We start from the raw sequence: 23,349 nt of genomic DNA, 5'->3' as shown, positions 1-23,349 counted from the left end.
TTACTTTAATAAAAAATAACCGTACAAAATTCCTGTTATTAATTTATTTCAGAAACTTCTCTTAATTAAGTAAAAAAAATATATACATACTAATTTGATTTACATTTTTTATTTATTATAAAAGTAGTCGTGTCGCCGTGAAGTTGTGCTGTCGTCAAAAGAATCGTTTTCATATAAACTTGTATATTTTATTTTTGACAGATTGCAGTCGGGAGCCTGCTGTCTTCAATGTGTTTAATGCATTTAAAGTGACGATAAATCCACAAATGGATGTTGAGCAATATCCTATTCCTAGAATTCGAGTCTTAGTTCATAAACTAAAGAATGGGAAGTTATTTTCGAAGGTTGATATTTCTGATGCGTATTTGCAAATAGAAATTGATGAAGAATCTAAGCATCTACTAGTAGTAAATACTCCATTCGGTTTATACCAGTACCAACGTTTACCATTTGGCATAGCCAGTACACCAGCCATTTTTCAGAGATTAATTGAACAAACTATTTCCGGGTCAAATCACGAAGAACATATTAATAATCTTAAACTTCTTTTAACTCGTTTGTATGAATCTGATTTTCGATGCAATTTTAACAAATGCTCATTCATGAATCTGATTTTCGATGCAATTTTAACAAATGCTCATTCATGCAACCCAAAATAGAATATCTTGGTCACTGAAATTAACATTGAAGAACAATTTAACAATTTTCCTATTAGTTTTAAAACAATTGCAAAATCTTCAATCAGAAGAAAATAACCTAACAAAAGTGTAAAATTTTATTAAAAATGGTTGGCCAGATAAAGATAAGTCGGTTTCCGAAGAATTGATACCATTCAACCGTCACCGCCATAGTTAGTCATTTAATGGCGAAGTTATAATACTACAAATCAATTTTGATTGTGTCGTGATGCCTAAACGTTTAAGAAAACGTATATTGAAACTTTTACATCAAGGTCATTGGGGAATAGTTAGAATGAAACAAATTGCACGACGTTATTGTTGGTGGCCAAAAATGTATGATGTTATACCTGAAATTGTTTCATCATGCCAAGCTTGCTATTCACACTCAACAAATCCTCCAAAACAGTTTTCTCCTTGGCTAAATGCTACATTACCATGGCAACGTGTGCATTTGGACTCTGCAGGTCTATTTGAAAAATATATGAGGCTAATAATAGAGGATTTATTTTCTCAATTCGCATATGTTATAAAAATGGAGAACAGTATCTGAAAAGATAATAAAATTTCTTGGAAGTATGATGTTTCTAATTCAAGATGACAACAAAATTTGGTAACGTCATATTAATCGAATTCGGATTAATAAATCACTAAACAACTCTAATTTTAAAATGTATCTCACACAACACACACAACAAAATTCGCAAACGATTGACAGTTTACAACCAATCATTGGAAACTAGAAGTGAATCAGTTAATTGCCCTAGAGTCTCAATGAATGAACAGCCATTAGCAATATCTAATTCTGAAACTCCATTAGTAGTAGGTCGAGTCGAATTAAAAAAAAACCTGATCGTTATTCTCCTTAGCTACCATGTTTTAAATAGACGAGGAGAAAATGATATGTTTTTAATACACACATATGTATATTTAAATAATTTGTATAAAATCCTACTATATTCACTGAAATTTATAAATTTGTTTTGTCAATTACTTTTCAATATTTTTCCTCATTCAAGAATTTAATTTCAATAAATATACTACTTTTTGTTTTGTAAAATATTGTATTGAGAAACATTTTACTTAGATTTCTGTGTTTATAACAAATACATTTTGTTACTTACCAATCCCTTTTGAAGTGAGTCGACCACAATTTTAAGTATCATATATGTCCAAACAATATGAAGAATTAACAACATAATAAGCAAGCTGTTAAATATATAATAAGCAGGGAACATTGGAAGAATACTAGGTGCTTCCACAGATGAGCTGAAAAAGAAAAATAAAATTGTATGAATTATCTAAATGTTTGATATAGTTTAATACATACAGTATTGGCCATAACTAAAGCACCCCCTCAATAGATTTTTTCAAAACATATTTTTTTTAATAAAAATGCTTTTTTGAATTTTCTGATTTGTATATATTTTATTAACTTATATTGTTAATGTTCATATAACATTCATTTTGTAAAAGATAATTTTATGAACAATTAATTTCAAATGATAAAACATATAAAAATACAAAACGCAACGGACAAAACAAAAGCAACCCCTTATAAGATGTTTAAAAATTTGACTACGTTATTGTATATTTGCATTGTGAATTGACGGGACTGACAACGAATGAATTTAAAAATTCCAGAAGATAAAAATAAAGGAAGGCGTATACAGTTTATTGTAATAAAAACAATGGCATGGAAAAAGTACTCCAGTGAATTTAAAATTAAAGTTATTGAAGACTGGAAGACGGGTTTATCACGACATGAATTGAGTAAATAATTTGCAATTAACAGATTAGTTTTTTTCAGGCTCATTTCAAAGTTTTTGCAGACTGGTCGCATATCAACGGTGCATTCTGGAGGACGTCAGCGAAAAAAAACACGATATTATGATTCCTTGATCAAAAGAGCAATTCAAAAATATCCTATAGCATAATCTAGTCAAGTATGAACAAGTTTAAGATTATGCGTTAGCGAAAGAACAATTCGTTGAAGAGCTGTAGAAGTCGGATTATTCAGTTGACGACCAGCAAAAAAAACCCATTATATCATCTAAGAACAAGAAAGCTAGACTGGAGTTTGCCAAAGCGCACATCGACTAGAGTGTCCAAAAATGGAAGACAGTACTGTTCACTGATTAATCCAAATACAAATTAAAAAGTTCCGATGGAATAAGGAGTGTACGCAGACCAAAAGGAGAAAGACTGAATCCTAAGTATTGCAAAGGAACAACTAAAGATGGAGGAGGCAATGTAATGGTCTGGGGTGTCTTTTCTGGTCAAGGAATTGGGCCAATTCATAAAATTAATGGGATTATGGATCATTTCATGTACCGTGATATAATGAAAGATGTAATGTTGCTTTATGCCAGTGAAGAGATGCCACTTAAAGTTAGCTTCCAACAGGATAAAGATCCTAACCACACCTCCAAAATTTGTAAGACTTGGCTACAGAGCAATAAAATTCAAGTTATTCATTGGACTCCACAATCTCCTAATATCAATCCTATTGAGAACTTGAGGGATATTGTCAATATGGAAATAAAACGTGAAAATTGCCGAAATAAGGATCGGAAATTTTCACGATTTATTCCAAGCCTTTAAAATAGCCTGGGAAGGAATATTGCAAGACAAGATAAAAAACTTAATATTTTCTATGCCAAAGTGATGTGCTTGTGTCATCCAATGCAAAGGATTTGCAACAAAACAGTAATTAAAAATAGTGTTATATTATATCCATCAAGGGGTGCTTTAGTTTTGTCCGTTTAATTTTCTGCCTTAAAATATTTTTTGATTTCATGTTACCTCTTATGGAAAGATTAACATTAAAAGTATTTGTTTATCAATAATAAACATATTAACAAATGAAAATAATACATAATCGAAATTTAAAACTTTGTTTTTATAAAAGAAAATATAATATGAAAAAAATTCACTGAGGGGGTGCTTTAGTTATGGCCGATACTGTATGTATGATTTCTTCTTAAAATCGATATCGCAAAATAATTTTTTGGTGGACGTTGTTCCTCCTGGTTGAAACAAACAGGACCGTTCTTATGAAGGAATGAGAAAAAATTTCTTCGGAATCTAGCGGTAAACTGGTCTATTCAATGAAAAACCAATTAAATGCAGTTTCCGAGAGCAATGAAGGTGTAACAAAATATTAATCAATGAACATTTTACATAAAATGGAAACATAAATTATGGAGCTATACATCAGTGCATTAAGTTTCATTAATTTTTGTATTTTTTTTTACTTTTTTTAATGTCAATTATGTTCATTTGTTGTTAATCGGACTAAAATGAGTGACGAGAAAAAAGTGAGTACTAAAATTATTAAATATTTTCAACAAAACCAAACTTGGTCCTACAAAAATTTGTCCAAACAATCAAAGGTATGTCGTCAAACTGATTCAAGTGTTATTAAACAGTATCGGGAGAAATGTTCGTTGATAGAAAACCTGGTTGATGTAGAAGGAATGGTCCACATGATGTTTCTAAAGCCAAAAAAGAAAGCATTTTCAAAAGAGCTCTAACACATCCGGTAGAAACGCAGTCCGGTTAGCTCAGTAGAGGCCAAAGAAAGAGCACGGAAATTGAAGTCAAATTTTATACTAAAAATATACCTGCTGCATAATGGATGACACAACGTATGTATGAAATTTTTTTCACAGTTCCGGGTCAATATTTTTATGTTGCTGATGCTCGAGGGAATGTTGTTAAAAAGTTGAGGACCCAAAAAGTTCTTGGTATGGCAAGCAATATGTAGTTGCGGCAGTGATACCGCAAATTTGTGCAACCAATGCATCATTAAGTTATATGTTGCAAAAGTTTGCAGGTCGTGGCATCAGTGATGCACAAATTTACTGCATTTACGAAGACACCCGTTCTCTTCATGTGGTACTGCAAGCACTGTTGCCAGATAATTTTGGTATAAAATCGACAAAATTGGACTGAAAAATCGTCAAAATCGGCAAAATATTTTTGAAATCGTCAAAAAATCGGAAAAAATGAAAATAACTACTTTTTTGTGAAATTTTTCAGTTTTTTTAGAAAAAAAGACTAATAATCCAATAAAGAATTCACATATTTAAACAATTAATGTTGTAAAATAGGTTTATATAATAAGAATTATTTAATATTTGCATACAAAAATTAAATATTTGTATAATCTTCACCGTGAGTGGTAAGGGCATAAGTTTATAATTCAGTTTGTATTTTTCATATTTTCACAAAAAGCCACGACTTACCTATGTATCGCGTATACTAAAGGTAGGGTCACACACGGCAAATATTTGCTCAAAAAAGCGTAACCACTTTTTTTAGCACAAATTTGTTTGACGTGTAACAAACAAATTTCAAATTTGACGTGTAACAAACAAAGAGTGAAAAGCGTAACCACTTTTTTTAGCACAAACAAATTTCAAATTTGACGTGTAACAAAAAATAGTAAAAGTACTACCTTTTTTAAAAATGTAGTAAAAATACTACATTTTAAAAAAAGTAGAAAAAATACAACTTTTTTTAAAAAAAGTAGTAAAAATACTTTATTTTTAAAAAAATTAGTAAAAATACTACCTTTTTTAAAAAAAGTATTAAAGTAATACCTTTTTTAAAAAAGTAGTAAAAATACTACCTTTTTTAAAAAAGTAGTAAAAATACTACTTTTTTTTAAAAAAAGTAGTAAAAATACCAATTTTTTTAAAAGAAGTAGTAATAATAAATAGTAGTAACAATACTACATTTTATAAAAGGTAGTAAAATACTGCCTTTTTAAAACAAAGTAGTAAAAATACTACTTTTAAAAAAAAAAAAACTTCTAAAAGTATTACTACTTAAAAAAAATACTACCTTTTTTAAAAAAAAGTAAAAATACAAATAAAAATACTACTCTGAAACTAGTGTGCCAATTAAAACGCAATATATAAACGGATTAAAGGATATGTAAATTTAAATATTTCTTAGTTTACTTTAATAATATCTGACTAACAGTTTTTGAAATTGTGTAGTGGTTTAAAAAGCCTCTAAAAATGTTTCGATTTTATTGCCCTGTGTTATTATTTCTCAAATCATTCTACCTCAATTTAAAATACTTAAAGTTTTCCGTTTTAAAGTTGGATTTCAAAATGTGTTAATTCAAAGACGATTTGAAAATTAATGTAGAAAGTCGTATCTTATAAAATTATCAATGTAGCCAACTTAGAATAAAATTATTAACTATCACCCTCTTGTTTCATTGAGATAGTTCGTCAAAATTTTAACATGAAATAAATTTATTCGATTATTCGCTTAATCGACAATTATTGGTCGAATAATTTTTTATTCAAAATTGAAAAATTGTATTCATTTGTGTAAAACATATATTATTTCTTTGATTATTCGAATAATTTTTTATTCGAAAAATAAACAACTTTAATTGGATAAAATTAAATCGTACAAAATAACCCAGCAAAAATAATTTTTTTTTTTTTATAAAATAGAAAAAACTTGTTTAGAAATATTTCTAAAAGCTTTTGATTAAAAATTTATTATAATAAAGGTTTTCTTTCAAATCCATACCAGTTTGTTGCTGGGAAATTAAGAAAGAATGTGAAGTAAGTGGTTTCGTGGTTACACATCCAATTGTTGTGAAATATTGAATTGAACAATTTTAAGAAAATAATTGATTGGAAATAATAGTTTTTATACCCTTCATTATGAGTGGCAAGGGTATATAAGTTTGTCATTCCGTTTGTAATTTCTAAATTGTTCATTTGCGACCCCACAAAGTATATATATTCTGAATCGTGATAGATAACGGAGTCGATATAGCCATGTCCGTCTGTCCGCATGTATGTTGAAATCAACTTTTCGTCTACCCCAAATAACTTACATACATGATGCATACATCAATATATCAGATATAGACCCGGTTCGGTTGATATTTAAAATCGAGAAAATCGGCCCACAAATGGCTGAGATATAAGATATAAGAAAAAAGTAGGATAACCTCGATTTTTGACCTATCTAAAAAAAATATTTTTTAACCCGATTTTTTTTCCAATATAAGATTCAGCACAGCCGAATATAGCTCTCTTACTTGTTTTTATTGAATGTTTATTTTTAGAAAAACAGAAAAGAATATTGCATTACTGTGTGAAAACCATTATTTGACGCACAATGAAATAACTAAGCAGTGGTGTAGTGAGTACAACAACAGACTAGCAAACGCATGGTTGGTGGTTCGACTCTTGGCTGCGACTTATTTTTTTTTTTTTTTATTTCTTGTTTGCAAATACAAAATTCTATAAATAACTCTACTAACAAAACAACTTAATTCCGGCCAAAATATAAAGGATTACTTTTGGGACATCGCGAACAAAAATAATGACTTCTTACAGTAGAAAAATAAGAAGTCGTATCGTCAAATTCCCCTTATTTTTCGGCTTATTTGTAAGTAAAGTTTTTGCTGGGTCATAACTGCATTTTTTTGTTGCATATTTTCTTTTTTTTCATTATTTTGTTTTCTTAATATAATTCTATTGTAATTTTTCATTTCTATATTGCACTAAGTAGTTTGTTAAAGTACAATGATAATTAGCCTAAGTTACTTAAAGAAAAAATGAGAGTACCTGTAATCGACATATCTTCTTTGAATTTTCTTTGACTTGAGGGAGCTTAACTTCCGTATATTTGAATTAAATTAAAAATATACACACACAAATATCAACATTTAACAAATAGTAAAAACTAAATAAAAATTTAAAAGAAATTTTAAAAATTGTATGTTGTTATGGCCAACATCTTAATATAGATAGAGAAAACAACGGATGAGAAAGGAAGAAACATAGGAAATGACATGGTATTTTGAGTCCTGCAACAAAAATGTTTTTTTAGTCGCCATATTGAAGGCTTTTTGGTAATTTAATTTAAATTTTGGAAGCCGAATTTATTTAGATATTAATCTACATACATGATGGTCGAAAATGCTCCAAAATCCATTACAATTTTTCACCAAAAAATTACACATAATTTAGTTTTTGAAACATAATTGATATAATAAAAAATTGTTTTTTAAAGCTTCATGTAGAATAGAAATAGTTTTTTAAGTTTTAACAGCATATTTTTGGTTTTTAATTGCATATTATATGCGCATAAAATACTTATTTTAGAGCATATTTTTGGTTTCCCTGGTTATAAGTTAGATGGATGAGAAAAAACACATGTTTGTCCAAAATATCAAATTTTGACCACCTCTAACTCAGAGAGTTCTTGACCGATCTTGTTGAAAAATTGTGTCTGTATTAGACATTTGACAAATGCAACAACTTGTGGAAGAAGTGGAAGTGGCCAAAATCTTCGGAAATTATTGTGTCTGAATTACTATACAATAGGTCTAACTTTGGTGCAAATTTCATTTCATCATCGGAAGACATCCATTTTAAAAGTTGGTTCACTTGACGTGAAATACCCCATATACATATATAGATAATCAGAAATAAGATGTTTTTGCAAAAATTAAGTCACTAACTTTTTTTCACTCTTCGCCACTTTTTTTGTACTTTTAAATGAATATAAATAAAAGACAATGTATATTGTTACGAAATTATACTTGAATTCAAATATAACGATTTTAACGGCTGATTTGAATGTAGCCTAATGCTTTCAAATAACAGTGCTGTAATAGCAAACTTTAACATATCTGTGGGCATTATTAACATTGAATAAAAGCTTTCAGTTGACCATTGATCGTATGTTGGCAACGCTGTTTGCTGCGACCGTATATTCAAATTCGAATATTCAGTTAAAGAACATTGTTCGAGCTTTGACAGTTAAAGAGCAATCTAGAGTGCAGATGGCAGTGTTATAAATAGTGGCAGAGGTTGCAGTCGTTAGTGAGTTTATCAGAGACGCTATTTGAATAAACATCAACTGAGTGCCTTAAAGTGTGCTGTGTTTTTCAAGTGAATTCGTGTACATTATAAAGTGTGTCTGTATTTCTGCGAATTTATAAACGTGTATAAAAAACATTGAGTGGCTATTTAATTATGTTGTTGTTGTACATATTAAATAAATAAAGAGTTGTTACAATTTTTAAACTACTAAACGGCTTTTATTTGCAATCAAAAGTATCCGGTTTATTTAAAGGAAATAAACCAACGTTTTGAAAAGGTTAAAACGTAACAATTGGTGTCAGAAGTGGGATTGCAAAATAATAAGCATGAAGTTTGAGGAACTAAAAGTTGAACAACTCAAGAAAGAATTGAGTAAGTTGGAGTTACCTACAGCTGGCAATAAGGCGGAATTACAAAAGAGGCTGATAGATGAATTCAAGCGGCGTGATATTGACATTGGAGCTAACGAATTCGAGTATAAAGAAGAAATGGAAGTTTCTACCCGTGCAACAACAAGCAGCATGGATTTAAGCACAATGTTTGCTGCTATGATGGCACAATTTGCTGATGTTAAAGAAGAAAATAAAATAATGGAAATGAAACTTCAAAAGTAAACAACGAGAAACTTCTTGCTGAAGTTAAAGAAGAAAATAAAATAATGGAAATGAAACTTCAAGAAACTTCAAAAGTAAACAACGAGAAACTTCTTGCTGAAGTTAAAGAAGAAAATAAAATAATGGAAATGAAATTTCAAGAAACTTCTAGAGCAACAGACGAGAAGCTTCAGCAAATATCGGAAGTTATAAACAGCTGAGTGGATGGTGTCCGAGAAAAAGGTGTCCGACTTAGAAAGCTGTTTAGAAATGCAAGCCATAGACGTAAATAAAAAACTCTCCGACTTAGAGATTGGTGTCGACAATAAACTGTACGATCTGCAAATAAAAGTTAATAATCTTCAATGCCAAGATGGACCGGTTCGAGTTATTTCAGAAGCATCTAGCAGAATAAAGGCTCCTAGTTTTGATGGCAGCACACCATTTAATGTTTTCAAGTTCAAGTTTGATACAGTTGCCATTAGAAACATATGGAGCAATGAAGAAAAAGCTATCGAGTTGATTTTGACCTTAAAAGGAAATGCAGCAGTAGTTCTTGAAAGCATGCCAGCGAGCAACAGAAATTGTTATGATGACATAATGGAGGCGCTACAACGTAAGTACGGTGGCGAACATAAAAAAGAATTATACCGAATGAAAATTGCGCGCTAGAGTACAGAAGGCTAATGAGACACTACAAGATTTTGCGTTTTAAATCGAGCGTTTGCTACAGCTCACTTATCCAGGGGAAAACAATCCATTTTTGGAACATATTAAGATAGAGGCATTCGCGATCCTGAAATAAAACATGCGGTTTGTGCTACACCTAAACCATCATTTGCTGAAACAGTCTCATTTGCACTGGCGCAAGAAACGGCGAAAATAATTTCAAAGCCGCAAATATGCAAGGTACGCAATATCGAGGTTGTTGCTGAAGACGAGAGAAATATAGTCGACGAATTAAAAAAGGTCTTGGAGGCGTTTAATGATAAGCATAGCAAAGCCAGAGTAAAATGTTATAATTGCGGTAAATCTGGTCATATTCAGCGAAACTGCAAAGCACCGAGAAAACGAACCAGATCTGTTTCGCCTCCAAGAAACAACCAACCGTCAAATCGTCACAAGAATCACCTTTAAACTAAAACGAGCTAGCACTATGGGGCAAGAGCTAGCTCCCACATCTGAGGGCCCCACAATCTCCATATCAGTAATGCAGCAGAAAAATAGCAATCTTACGACTAGTGGATACATCAACGGTCAGAAGCACATTTGTACTATAGACACAGGAGCGTCGCAGTCCATCGTCAAGCCCGATTTAGTCAAGAACACAATTGAACTATTACCTGGGGTAAGTCTGCGCACAGCTACTGGGGAGCCAGCCAATGTATATGGTAAAGTAAATGTGAAAGTAACCATTGCCAATGTTAGCGTCAATCATGTATTTATTGTTGCCGATTGTGGACGAAGTAATCATTGGTGATTTCATGATTACTCACGGCATTACTTTGGATATGCGACAAATAGTTATGATTTGGCGAAAGGTGGAAATACCCCATGACGTCGGATATGAAAATAGGACTCAAGTAAGAAAGCTAGTTACCGTCGAGCATCAGAGATTACCACCACAGTCAGAAACTTTAGTATGGGCCCGTATGGAGGGAGATTGTGAGGACAACAGTTTGTTGGTGGTAGAACCAGCAGAAATAAAAAGTGATCTTATAACAGCAAAAGCCCTCGTTAAACTCTGCAACAACAAAATAGTTCCTGTAAGAGTGCTTAACCTGCCCAGCTATGAAAAAGTCGTTAAGCCAAATTCCGAAATAGGTCGATGCACTTCAGCAGAGGCAGTTATCAATTGCGAGAAAAACCCGGAACATGCCCACAAATCCACCAAGGAACACGAGCTACTAGCGGAGTATGTGGGGAAATGGGTATGAGGATTAGCGCCGCCCGACAGAAATAACGCCAAAGCAGCTTCTGAAGAAACATACCACGGTCTTCGCCTTAAAAAGTCAAAGCCAAAGTAGAACGGCAATTGTAAAGCATCGTCGCCTGTTGTGTTAGTTAAAAAGAAAGACGGCAGCACTAGGTTTTGCGTCGATTATAGAAAGCTTAATGACGTTAACAAGAAAGACAGCTACCCGCTACCAAGAATTGACGACACCCTGGACACATTAGCTAGAACAAAATGGTTCTCCACATTGGACTTGCAAAGTGGTTATTGGCAGGTAGAGATTGCAGAAAAAGACAAAGAGAAAACTGTGTTTAGTGCTAATGATGAATTATGTCAGTTCCCGATTTTCTCCAGTTTTCTTTTGTAGGATTAACAACAGATGTATATATCAAATATATCAAAAGAATTGTTTAAAAATAATGACTAAATCCAAAGTTACATGCATTTGAATTTAAAAAATTTTAAAAAGGCGATTTTTCGCTATTTTTTGGGAAAAAATACTTTTATTCTTTTTAAGTTATCTAAAAAATTTCTAAGAGGATGTATAATGAATTTGTACTGTTAGAAAAGTTAACTTTACTACAAATATTTTAAATGAAAAAAAATTATAATTTTTGATACCGAGGGGACCAGGTCCATTCAATAAACGCCTATTTTTTATGTAAAATTCAACTTTAGGGCAAACATTCTCAAATCGCATAGTCGATATCAAAATATAGTGACCGATTTTAGATGTCCCAATATGTTCCTAATTATTTTGTAAAGGGTTCCGATAACCCCGCCCCTGGTATGGATATTATAGGAAAAAAACGAAAAAATCCCATTTTTGGGATTTTTCAAGACTTTTTTGGAAATTGCGGAATACTTGGTATGGATATTATAGGAAAAAAACGAAAAAATCCCATTTTTGGAATTTTTCAAGACTTTTTTGGAAATTGCGGAATACTTCAAAATTTGTTTTTATTTTTCCATTTTAAATAGAAAAATCTACATAACTGTGTAATTTCATTAAATAATATTCATAAATAAAAATTTAATTTCAATTTAAAAAATTTTTATCTATGCAAAAACTCAATAAAAACCATTTTTTGTCATATTTTTCAAAAAAGTATTCCATGAATTTTCTAATTGTCAAAAGTTATATACATTTTTGATTCATAAAAATGTTGTTATATAGGCAACATACTTTTTTATGAATTTTATGACCTACTTTGGGGACCCCTGGCCCAGCTCCTGGTGGGCACATGAGGTTCAAGTCTCGACTACACTTCCTCTTTACGCGTGTGAAATTTCATTCAAATCGGACTAAGGGTTTAGAAGTTACAGATTTATTTCCCTTTTTTTTAAACCACTGTGCGACGTTGACCGTTTATCGATACATACAACACACATATCTAATAACTGAGTCAGCTGATTCATTTTGTTTACTTTTTTTTGGTAAAATTATTTGTGAATAAATAAAAATATTGTTAAAAATAATTAAAATAAAGTGATTTTCATTCGGGGAGGAAAATTTTTTAAGGAGTTTTGAGAATTGGTTGTTGATGGTTCTGTTGTTGATAGTGCTGTTATTGTTGTTGTTGTTGTAGCAGCAGTGATTGCTGAGTTGACAGCCCTTGGCCGAGTGAACTCGGTTTATTCCGGTGCGTAGAACCGGCTGTCGTGGGTATTGTTGTTGATGGTGCTGCTGTTGTTTATGATGTGACTGTTGTAACATCTCTGCTACTGTCTTCTGTTTTTGAAATGTAGCATTCAGTGTTCGGGGCTGCTTTAAACTTACCCCCAAGATTTATTATTTTCTGCAATTGGCACAGATTTGCCACAGCTGCCACCAAGGGGCTCAGTATAAGTTGTTTAAATATACCGCCTCCAGTAGCTTTGCACTCTGTTTTGTTGAACTTCAAGTCCCGCCAAATCTGTAGAATGAATTTTTTTTTTGTCATCTATCACCAGTTATACTTTGTGGGCCAAGGGTATTTAGCGCAGTCGCAACACTTTCCCACTGTTCCTTAAAATGGTTAGGAAAATTTCCTCTGCGAAATCCTTTGGCAAGAGATGGATTATTTTCCAACTCTTCCACCATCTTTTCAAATTAGTATTCTTACAGAATACCAAACAAATGTTGACAGACATTGATAAATGGCAATATTGCCAACGAGAATACAAATTTACAACAAACGATTAAAAACGGCGTTGTGTTGTGTCAACGACGCCAAACAGAATAAGAATTTTTACGCCAAAAATTCCAAAACATTATGCCCTTATTACCGTTTGCAACAGTTGTATTTTAGTGTTGTATTTTTTATGTTGCGATCATGATTTACATTGCATTTTAAAAAATACAACACTAAAATACAACTGTTGTAAACGGTAATCGGGGCCTTAATTTTGAAACAAAAACTATTAATTTATCGACTATGCCAGATTTTTTCGATTTCACTGATGATGGTAAGCTAATGCGTGCATTATTTTAATTTTTTTTAGTTTTAATGATCTGACTTTTGCAGATGATGAAACTGAAGCAAGCCTTTCTTCACAAGAACAGATTAAAATTGACCAACGATCCGCATTAACACATCAGTTCATCAGTTATTTAAATAATAATGCAAGTGCTGATGAGATTTGGCAAAAATACGATTTGCCCTTAACGTCTTCAGCTCCAGTTGAACGATTGTATTCTTTTGCCGGGATCGTCAATAGTGCAAGGCGGCAATCATTGAGTGATTTTTCATTTGAAAAATGTACACTGAATGTATTTGTTTTTCTTAATTATTTTATTCATGTATTTTACCCTTTTTTGATGAGTCAGGAATTCCAAAACTTGTTATTGTTTGTGTTATTATTAAAATTAATACACCCAGCGACAAAAATGAACACATCCGTGTACAATTTGACACCATTCGGTGTCAATAGTGTATCAACCCCGTATGTGTACAAATTGTATGTCGTACCCGTTTGTTTACAAATTGTAAACGTACGGTGTCGAAAAAAGTGACACCGTATGGTGTCAAAATGACACCAACCGTTGTCGATTTTGCAACGTCGTTTTTCCCTCAGTGTATACGTATATATTTTTATGAAAAACATTTTATTTTCTTTTATTTGTGTAGAATTTTTTCACGTTGTAAATGCAAATTTTTGAAAATAAAATGATGTAAATGCAATCTTTAAATATAGTCGGATTATTTTTGGATTTTTTGATTATTATCTTTAAATCGATTGTTTCTCTTGATTGAGACATTCGTTAGCGATTGGCTTCTAGTATTTCTGTATGCTGTCAATACAGCTCTCGATGAAGATGCACTTATCATCGATTGTTAATATAAAACAACGTTTATAGTACAATGTTGCACCGAACGATATGAACATTTGGTATGTACCTAGGCTAGCCGAACGTACTTTTTGAGCAGTACGCTTACTTTTTTATTGAATGTACAGTTGTCTGCATAACCCCTAAAAAAGTACGCTAAAGAACTTTTTTTGACTTTTGTACTTTTTTCTCACTTTATTTAAGGATTGAGATCGACAAATTTTTAACATACATATATTTCATTGAAATTATTGTTACAATTTACGAAAAAAAATATTTTTATAGTTCTAACACTAATGATGAAATTTTGAACCTTTTATCGAAAACCCTTCCATTATGGTTTTTACAGTCCTTTATGTCACTTTGTTCGAACAGGTTGTCCATCTCCGTTTAAAATCTACCACACATTTGGACACCGTTTTTGTGCTCTTCAATTATCTTTTAACAAGAGCACAATATCTCTCCACTGGACTCAGCTCCAGGCAGTTTTGAGGAATTGCCTCTTTTGGTACCAGGCCAAAAATAAGTGGACACATTAAGAAGTTTTATGAATGAAAACACCCTTTTTGCAAACATTCCTTGATGTAAATTTCGGTATTTATAGAGCCCTTTGCAACAAATGTTTGGCTTATTTTGCCGCAACTGCATATTGCTTGCCATGCCAAGAGCTTTTTGGGAAATTTTCTGCTTTTGGTTCCTAAACTTTTCAACAACATTCCCTCGAACAAAATATTGACCCGGAAGCTGCGAAAAAATGTATTTTGTGTATAAAATTTGACTTCAATTTCCGTGCTCTGTCTTTGGCCTCTAAATTTTTAGCAGAGTTCCTGTCAGGAACTTTTTGAACTTGTACGTTTTTAAACCTGCATTGGCTTTAACTATTCGTACCAAATAGTCCGAGTACTGACCTAACCGGGCTGCTTTCCTACCGGAGGTGTTGGGAGCTCTTTTGAAAATGATTTCTACTTTTTTGGCTTTAGAAACATCATGTGAACCATTCCTTCTACCTGAACCAGGTTTTATATCAACGGACAAGTTCTCCCGGTACTGTTTAATAACATTGGAAACAGTTTGATAGCAGACCTTTGAATGTTTAGCCAACTTTTTGTAGGACTGAGATTGGTTTTGTTGAAAATATTTAATAATTTTAGTACGCACTTTTTTCTGGTCACTCATTTTAATCAGTATAACAACAAATGAACATGATTGACATTAAACATAATAACTGACATTCTTTACAAAGGTAACTTGATAAAAAAAATCAAATAATACTTGGGTTAAAAGTTTTAATGAAAAACGTGTGTTAAGAATTTTACGATCTCAGTTAGGGATGCCAGATTCAGATTAGCAAAAAGCTGGACATTGGCCTATAAAAAGCTGGACAAATCAAAAAAAACTGGACATTAAAAAAATTACTGAGAAAATGTTAATTTTGGTTTTGTGTAAATAATTTTTTTTTAAGTATATTTCTATCCATTGTAATCAAAATATATACTATGTATTACAAGGTGCGACAGTGAAAAAAACTTGGAAAACGACCTAGCGTGGGTACAGGTCTTGTTAATTACATACAAATTGTGGAAAAAAATTTCAGAAACACCGTCAAATTCAAAAGATATTCCAAAAAACCGTTTTCAGTGATGTTCGTCAACATAAAGAACAGTAACTCAGTCAGTGTTTGTCCGATTTTAATTTTTTAATGGGTTTAGAAAAATTTTAATTACGCTTTAAATTTTATTCATATATATATGAAAGGTTAATTCTTTGCCTTTCCGTAACTGTTTAAAATTTTGAAATCGGTCCAAAAATAAAGTACTACGACCTACCGTAAAACAGTTGTTTCAAAATAACTCAAAATTTTGAGGGTGATTAAAAATCTTTGAAACTTGTTCGCTTTTCAAGTTTAAGGTTTTATTACCTACTAACAAAAACCTTAAAAAATAAAAGTTGAGAAAAAGTATTTTTTTTTGGCTTTTTCTGAAATTGGGCGCTTCAAAAATTATTTTTTTGATATGTCGTAGTGGAATTTTTTTTCCTCGTGCCAAAAAATATCGATGGCACATTATCGATTTCTAAATCGAAAGAATTAAAAGTAATAAATTTAATACTAAAAACACTGCCACTTTATTTCGTTTTTGAGCTTACGGATTTGGCCAATTCCAAACCTTTAGAGATTTGTAAACAATTTTGAAAATCTGTACAAGATTCCTCTAAATTTATTCGTATTAATATTTCAGATCTAACCAGGTCCAATGACATTCGATTTCTTTTTTTAGTATAGTATAGAGATTGTTTAAAATACGTAAAACTCTTTCACAAAAAGCGTTGCTACTGGTATTGAAAATACGAAACATACTACTTTTCTAAAATTCTCGAATTCATTATTTTCACCTTTGGTAAACAAACTACAACCATATCATTTGACAAATCTCTTCGTATTTGTTAATAAGCTTCACGGAGCAGCAGTAATGGATACAAGTTTATCGTTATCTATTTCTTAAAATATTTCAAACTTATTGTGAATCTTCCCTAGAAAATTGGACATTTTATAATTTTAAAAATGCTACTTTTTAAAAAAGAGGAGTCATCACCAAAGTCGTAACGATTTTCTAAATAGCTAACTGCTGTTTTTAAAAAGTCTTCTAATTCCGTCTTAAAAGTTTTATGTTCATTAAGCGAAATTTTTTTCAAAATGCTGTTAACTTTGGTGCCAAAAAATGTGTTATGTATTCTACATTTGAGGCTATTCATAAGTATGGTCATTATATCGTGCAACTCTAAAACTGTACAAGAGTCATTCTCAAGAGTTGTAAATTCCTGCATTATGTTTTGCTGAAAATGGCGAAATGGAATTAAAAATAATGATAAATATTTGTAATTTTTTTTTAAAAAATTACAACAACAAAAATTTAATATAAACAAGTAAGAGTGCTATATTCGGCTATGCCGAATCTTATATACCCTTCACCTTTCTTGTGGATGCATTATTATTTTTTATAATTAGTATATAGGTATGTATGTACATTGCCCACTTTCAGCTTACAGCATCCTAAATTTATCAAGAACACAAAAAACAACAACACCGCCAAACGAAACAGAACACCAAAAGAAAAACAAAAACAAAATACGCAAGGCAATGAAACCAACACACATCCAAACATACGTTTAATTGTATAAAAAACAACAACAACGCCAAAAGAAACAAAACACAAAAGAAAAACAAAATACGCAAAGCATGCACATTCAAACATACGATTTGATGATTTTTTGTCAAGAAAACCAACACACAACCAAACAAAAGTTTAGTTGTATAAAAAACAACAACAACGCCAAAAGAAACAAAACATAAAAAAAAACAAAATACGCAAAGCTTGCACATCCAACCATACGTTTTGTTGCTTTTTTGTCAAAGCATGCAATACATTGTGTTTTTTGATGAAATTTTCAGAGGTTGTCTCGGATTTTTGCTCATATCTCCGTTATTTATGGACGGATTTTGCTGATTTTAAATAGCAAAATTCTCGAAAGTATGTCTGACAGAATTGTTGAAGATTTGGATCCCGGAGATATCTGGGGCCTTCAGAAAATTGATTTCAACAGACAGACAGACGGACAGACAGACAGACAGACAGACAGACAGACAGACAGACAGACAGACAGACAGACAGACAGACAGACAGACAGACAGACAGACAGACAGACAGACAGACAGACAGACAGACAGACAGACAGACAGACAGACAGACAGACAGACAGACAGACAGACAGACAGACAGACAGACAGACAGACAGACAGACGGACATGGCTTAATCTACTCCGCTATCTATAAGGATCCAGAATATATATACTTTATAGGGTCGGAAATGAAAAATGTAGAAATTACAAACGGAATGACAAACTTATATATACCCTTCTCACGAAGCTGAAGGGTATAAAAAACGTGATATACAGTATTAAAAATTTTAATATAAACTTGTTCAAATTAAATTTGTTTTTAAACACAATTAAAAACCTGACTAATTTTAAGTTGTTCAAATTAACTTTGTTTTTTAAACACAATTAATAACCTGACTATTTTTTTGTAATTAATAGTTACGATCTCATTTGTTTGTTTTCTGAAGAATATGTCATTTTATGTTATTTAATGACGTTTTCAATACTGACATCAATTAAAGAATCATTATCTAATAATGATGTTTTATAATGTAATATGTTTGAGTTTAAGTTTTGACTTTGTTCAATTTTATTTATAATATTTATTTAATTTATATCATAATTATTTAATTTATTTTATATTTAAATTTTTTAATGTTAACTATTTTTTTAAGTAGAAATTTATAACCGATTATGGCCAATAGGCTAGGTTGTTGAAAATAAATAATAATAAAATAAAAAAAAAAATAAAAATAAAAAACACAAAAGTACTTTCTTTTTATTAATTGTACCGCATTTTTTCTTTGATGTACTTTTTTTGACAATTCACTTTTATCAGTCAAGGTTTGTTTTAATTTTTGTTTCTTTTAAGAAAAAATATAAAATAGTAGAAAGCGAATAAGTGATAATTTTAAACAATCAACATATAAAAAAATATAAATAAAAAGAGTTTCTGTACTCCGTGAAAGTAAATTACACGTATTTATTTATTATCATCTCTGTTTTTGATTTTTGCAGTCTGCTGTGTTTAGCTTTTTGACCGCTAGAACATATTTTTACAAAAAAACAAAATACATGTTGTCTTTTGTAATGTTGTATTTGTTGTAGAATTAAGTATACCTGTAAATAAATTTGCCTTGGTTTGAACGTTGGGAACATAGAGAAATATACGGAAGGCGAGAGAAATATCAGTGGAACAACACATAACAATACAATAACAAAATACATGGCAATACATTCTCATGAATTAGGGTTTTGACAACAGATAGGTAGCTCTCAGCTACAACAATCTTTTTTTTTAGACAAAATATATTTTTATCACATTAGCGGTATAGTGCCCACGTAGATAAGTGATACATTTTATTCAAAAAATGTATCACTTATGCAAAAAACTAACTACCGTTAACTTAAAAAAAAAGTAAGAGTGCAGAGAAACAATCAATTCAATACACAATCGTCACTAGTAAGAAGATGCCTACTCGGGAATTGCCTGCCAAAGACTGAAATAAGACATGTCTTATACAAATATGGCAGTAGTAAATAAGAATGGCAGATTCAAGATGAATTTATATAAAGTGGAGTCTATCAAACAGCTGATTACTTTTGTTTTTATGTTTAAAAATCGTCCTATTTTAAACTTATTAACAAAATATTAATAGTCTTACGCTGTCTTTGATCGCGAACAGACGTCTTTACTTGTTATTTGCTTATAGTATTGATTGTTACTAAAAACAAAATAATTTACTGCTAGTACAACAACTACACATAGTAGTAAATTGTATTTATAATTTGATAAGAATAATAAAAATAAGAGAAAAAAACTACAAATAAGAACTAATAAAAACAAGTCAAGCAAGTTATTAATGAATGCTTTAAAACGTAAAAAACATTGGGGAAGTGCCCCAAAAATGAAAGTTAGTGTAAATGAAAATCGATATAAACAATCTTTTGATGATGACACTTTTAGTGATGATGAGCAAGAACAAATAAAGGAATACAAAGACGTACTTCCCCCAATTGTCGTTGATATTTCTCATGGATTTACAGACTACGAATTTAAAAGAATGTCAGTAGGTACCAAGATAATTTCATCATCGTTCAATAACTATGAGCTAGCTATGAAAAAGCTTTCTGAGGCAAAATACAAATTTTATACCCATGATAGTAAATACACTAAAATATTTAAGCTTTTTCTTTATGGTATTCCTCGAACTGATCCTAAAGAAATAGAGGACGAACTTAAAATTGAATACAATGTCACTGCAATTAGTGTAAAAGAAATTATAACTACTCGCTCATCAGCTGATGATGCTTTATATATGTTGGAATTCGACCGAACTCAAAGCTCCAAATCTCAGATTTTAAAAATTAAACGACTTTGCACAGTGGGGCAGAATCGAAATTTTTTGGAAATAAATCTGGCATTTCTGAACGGCTGGTCCGATAGGGATAAAATTTGAGTTGGGTGTAGCCAAGGAGTATTCGAGTTTGAGTTTTTAAAATGGGCCCTACAAATAATCCAGGGGCTGCGCTATTGGGGCTCAAAGTAGGGTACCTTCGACATGTAAAATTTTTAAACACGTGCCATTTTTTTTGTTTCCCATCCGATTTCAAAGAATTTTATATTTTTGGAAAGCGCTCGGCTAGATCTTGAAAAAACATGCGTGTGCTATTTATCTCTTATAATTTCCTAGTCATAGGCATTTCAAAATTTAAATTTTAAAATTTTGCCATACCTTGGTCCGCTCTTTTAAAAATACAGGGCGCACTTTTGGACCGAATGGACTTGAATTTTTTCTGTTAGTTAGACAACTAAATTACCAACAATATCAATATCAATTACGAATCCAAAAATAACAGATTTTCAATTTAAAAATTCAAAAAATAGTATATTTTTGCTGTTTTTTGGACAAAAAGGTGACATAACTCTTTTTTTTATTAAAAAACAACTTTCTTTAAGAATTTTATGTTTTTCTATAAAGTTTCTTTACGGAGAACATTTTGGTATAAAAACATGTCCTATTTTTCGAACATGTCGGCCCTATGCCCTTTGGAAATTGACCTATTTTTTATCAAAATTTCAACTTTGGGCCACATGTTCTAAAATTCCAAAGCTGGGATCAGAAAACGCACCAAATGCTATACGGTTTGCAAATAGTCCTTCTCTTCCCTCTCAAAGTTATGCTGATGCTGTAAGGACTCCAGTTCATCCAACCAATCTGGGAGATGGCCTTTTTAGTATAGACGTATTATTCAACATATTTACCCGGGCTGTGTCTGAACTCCAGAAATGCACATCAAAAATGGAGCAACTAAATGTAATAATCAGTGTTGCCAATTCATGGTGAACAAAAAGTGCTAAATACTTAGAAAAAAAGGCTAAAAAAGGGCTAACATTTTTAATTAAAACAAGTAAGAGTGCTATATTCGGCTGTGCCGAATCTTATATACCCTTCACCAAATTATACTTCAAAATTTTAAATATTTTTAGGTAAACAAAATTTAATTTTTTTCCAGTTGTTTTTGGATTTTTTGAAAAAAAAAATTTTTCGATTGTTATTTTAATTTTTTTTTTTTAAATTTAAAATTTTTTTTTTTTAAATTTGAAAAAAAAATTTTTTTTAAATTTAAAAAAATTTTTTTTTAAATTTTAAAATTTTTTTTTGTTTTTAAAATTTTTTTTTTAAAAAAAAAAAATTCGGGTTCAAAATTTTTTCCCGATTTTGACCCATTGTAGGTCCAACTTACTATGGTCTTATATAAGACGTTTGCAAATGTCTTTGAAATATCTATCATTAGATATCCATATTGTCTATATTAATGTCTTAGTAATCCAGATATAGGTAAAAAAATAGGTCAAAAATCGAGGTAGTCTTGGTTTTTTCCTCATATCTCAGCCATTTGTGGACCGATTTTGCTGATTTTAAATAGCAAAATTCTCGAAAGCATGTCTGACAGAATTATTGAAGATTTGGATCCCGAAGATATCTGGGGTCTTCAGAAAACTGATTTCAACAGACAGACAGACGGACAGACAGACAGACAGACAGACAGACAGACGGACATGGCTTAATCGACTCCGCTATCTATAAGGATCCAGAATATATATACTTTATAGGGTCGGAAATGAAAAATGTAGAAATTACAAACGGAATGACAAACTTATATATACCCTTCTCACGAAGCTGAAGGGTATAAAAATACATACATTTGACACAAAAAAAACAACTTATAATGTTACATTTGGCTATGCCGAATAGACAAACAAAAATGTATGAATATAACACACGTTCAAATGCAAGAAAATAAGAATATTTATTCCTGTATGTTGATCCTTAACTTTAAAATAGCGTAATATGGGGCCACAAGCATATCATATGCCGATGTTTTTAAAGCCTCGTATTTATCACCTGGCCTGCAAAATGCTCCTAGGCAAATTTTTTTATATGAAAGACAAATTATGTATAAAGTAATCCTTTGTAATAACTTCGATGGAGAATATTTTGATAAGTGAATATATGGCAAATATGCCTCTCATGTAATGAAGAAAAAAAATATTCTAAAAATTATACACGTCGCCGGACAGAATTGATTTTCATTGGCAAAAACATAAATAAAAAAACTAAGGTAGCCAAAATATGTAAACATAAATATTTAATTTAAATTTGGAAAAAAAGATAATTGTCTATATTTGATCAGATAAAAATGATCATAGCTAAATTATTATCGATAATGAACTGAATTTTTCTTTCTAAATTGGTTGGATTGTAGTCTTTGAAAACGGTATACTACATGGCATGTGTTATAAAATATTTGTTAAAGTACTATATTTACGTCAATACATCGCCCAGATAAAGTTAAAAGTATTCTCTTTAACCCTATATATGATTTTATAAACGCCCAGACCCGCGCGTAAAACATTAACATATTTATTAACAATTTTTATTCAAATAACGTCCATTTGATCTATATTAGTTATGGCATTTGTTTTAATGTATGGAAGGTCCAACAATTTGTATGTGCTTAAATTGTTTACTGGTTCAAAATCCCTACCAATTTTGAACTGATTTTACTAATTTTCAACAGCAAAAATTTCAGATCATTAGAGTAAATATATAATTTTCATTAGAGTAAATATATAATTTTCATTAGAGTAAATATACAGTGAGCCGCAAAAGTGAGTATACACCAAAAATTATTGGATATTTTTTAAGATAATGAAAATTCTAAAATTTATCCATGATTAAAATTTTAAAGTTTCGGTTTGATAGAGATTGGCTTGAATAA

General features: G+C 31.0%; 1 protein-coding gene across 1 annotated transcript in view; it reads right to left on the bottom strand.

The window, feature by feature from the left end:
* The window catches only part of schlank, a 109,343-nt gene that overhangs the window by 8,142 nt on the left and 77,852 nt on the right, over positions 1-23,349 (bottom strand). The window contains exon 6 of the mRNA XM_065508807.1: positions 1,802-1,946. Coding sequence (XP_065364879.1) covers positions 1,802-1,946 — 145 coding nt within the window. The remainder of the gene's footprint in view (positions 1-1,801; positions 1,947-23,349) is intronic.

Source organism: Calliphora vicina, chromosome 4 (genome assembly GCF_958450345.1).
Source record: "Calliphora vicina chromosome 4, idCalVici1.1, whole genome shotgun sequence".
NCBI lineage: Eukaryota > Metazoa > Arthropoda > Insecta > Diptera > Calliphoridae > Calliphora > Calliphora vicina.
Note: the sequence above shows the minus strand (reverse complement) of the source record. Positions and strands in the feature narration are given on the sequence as shown.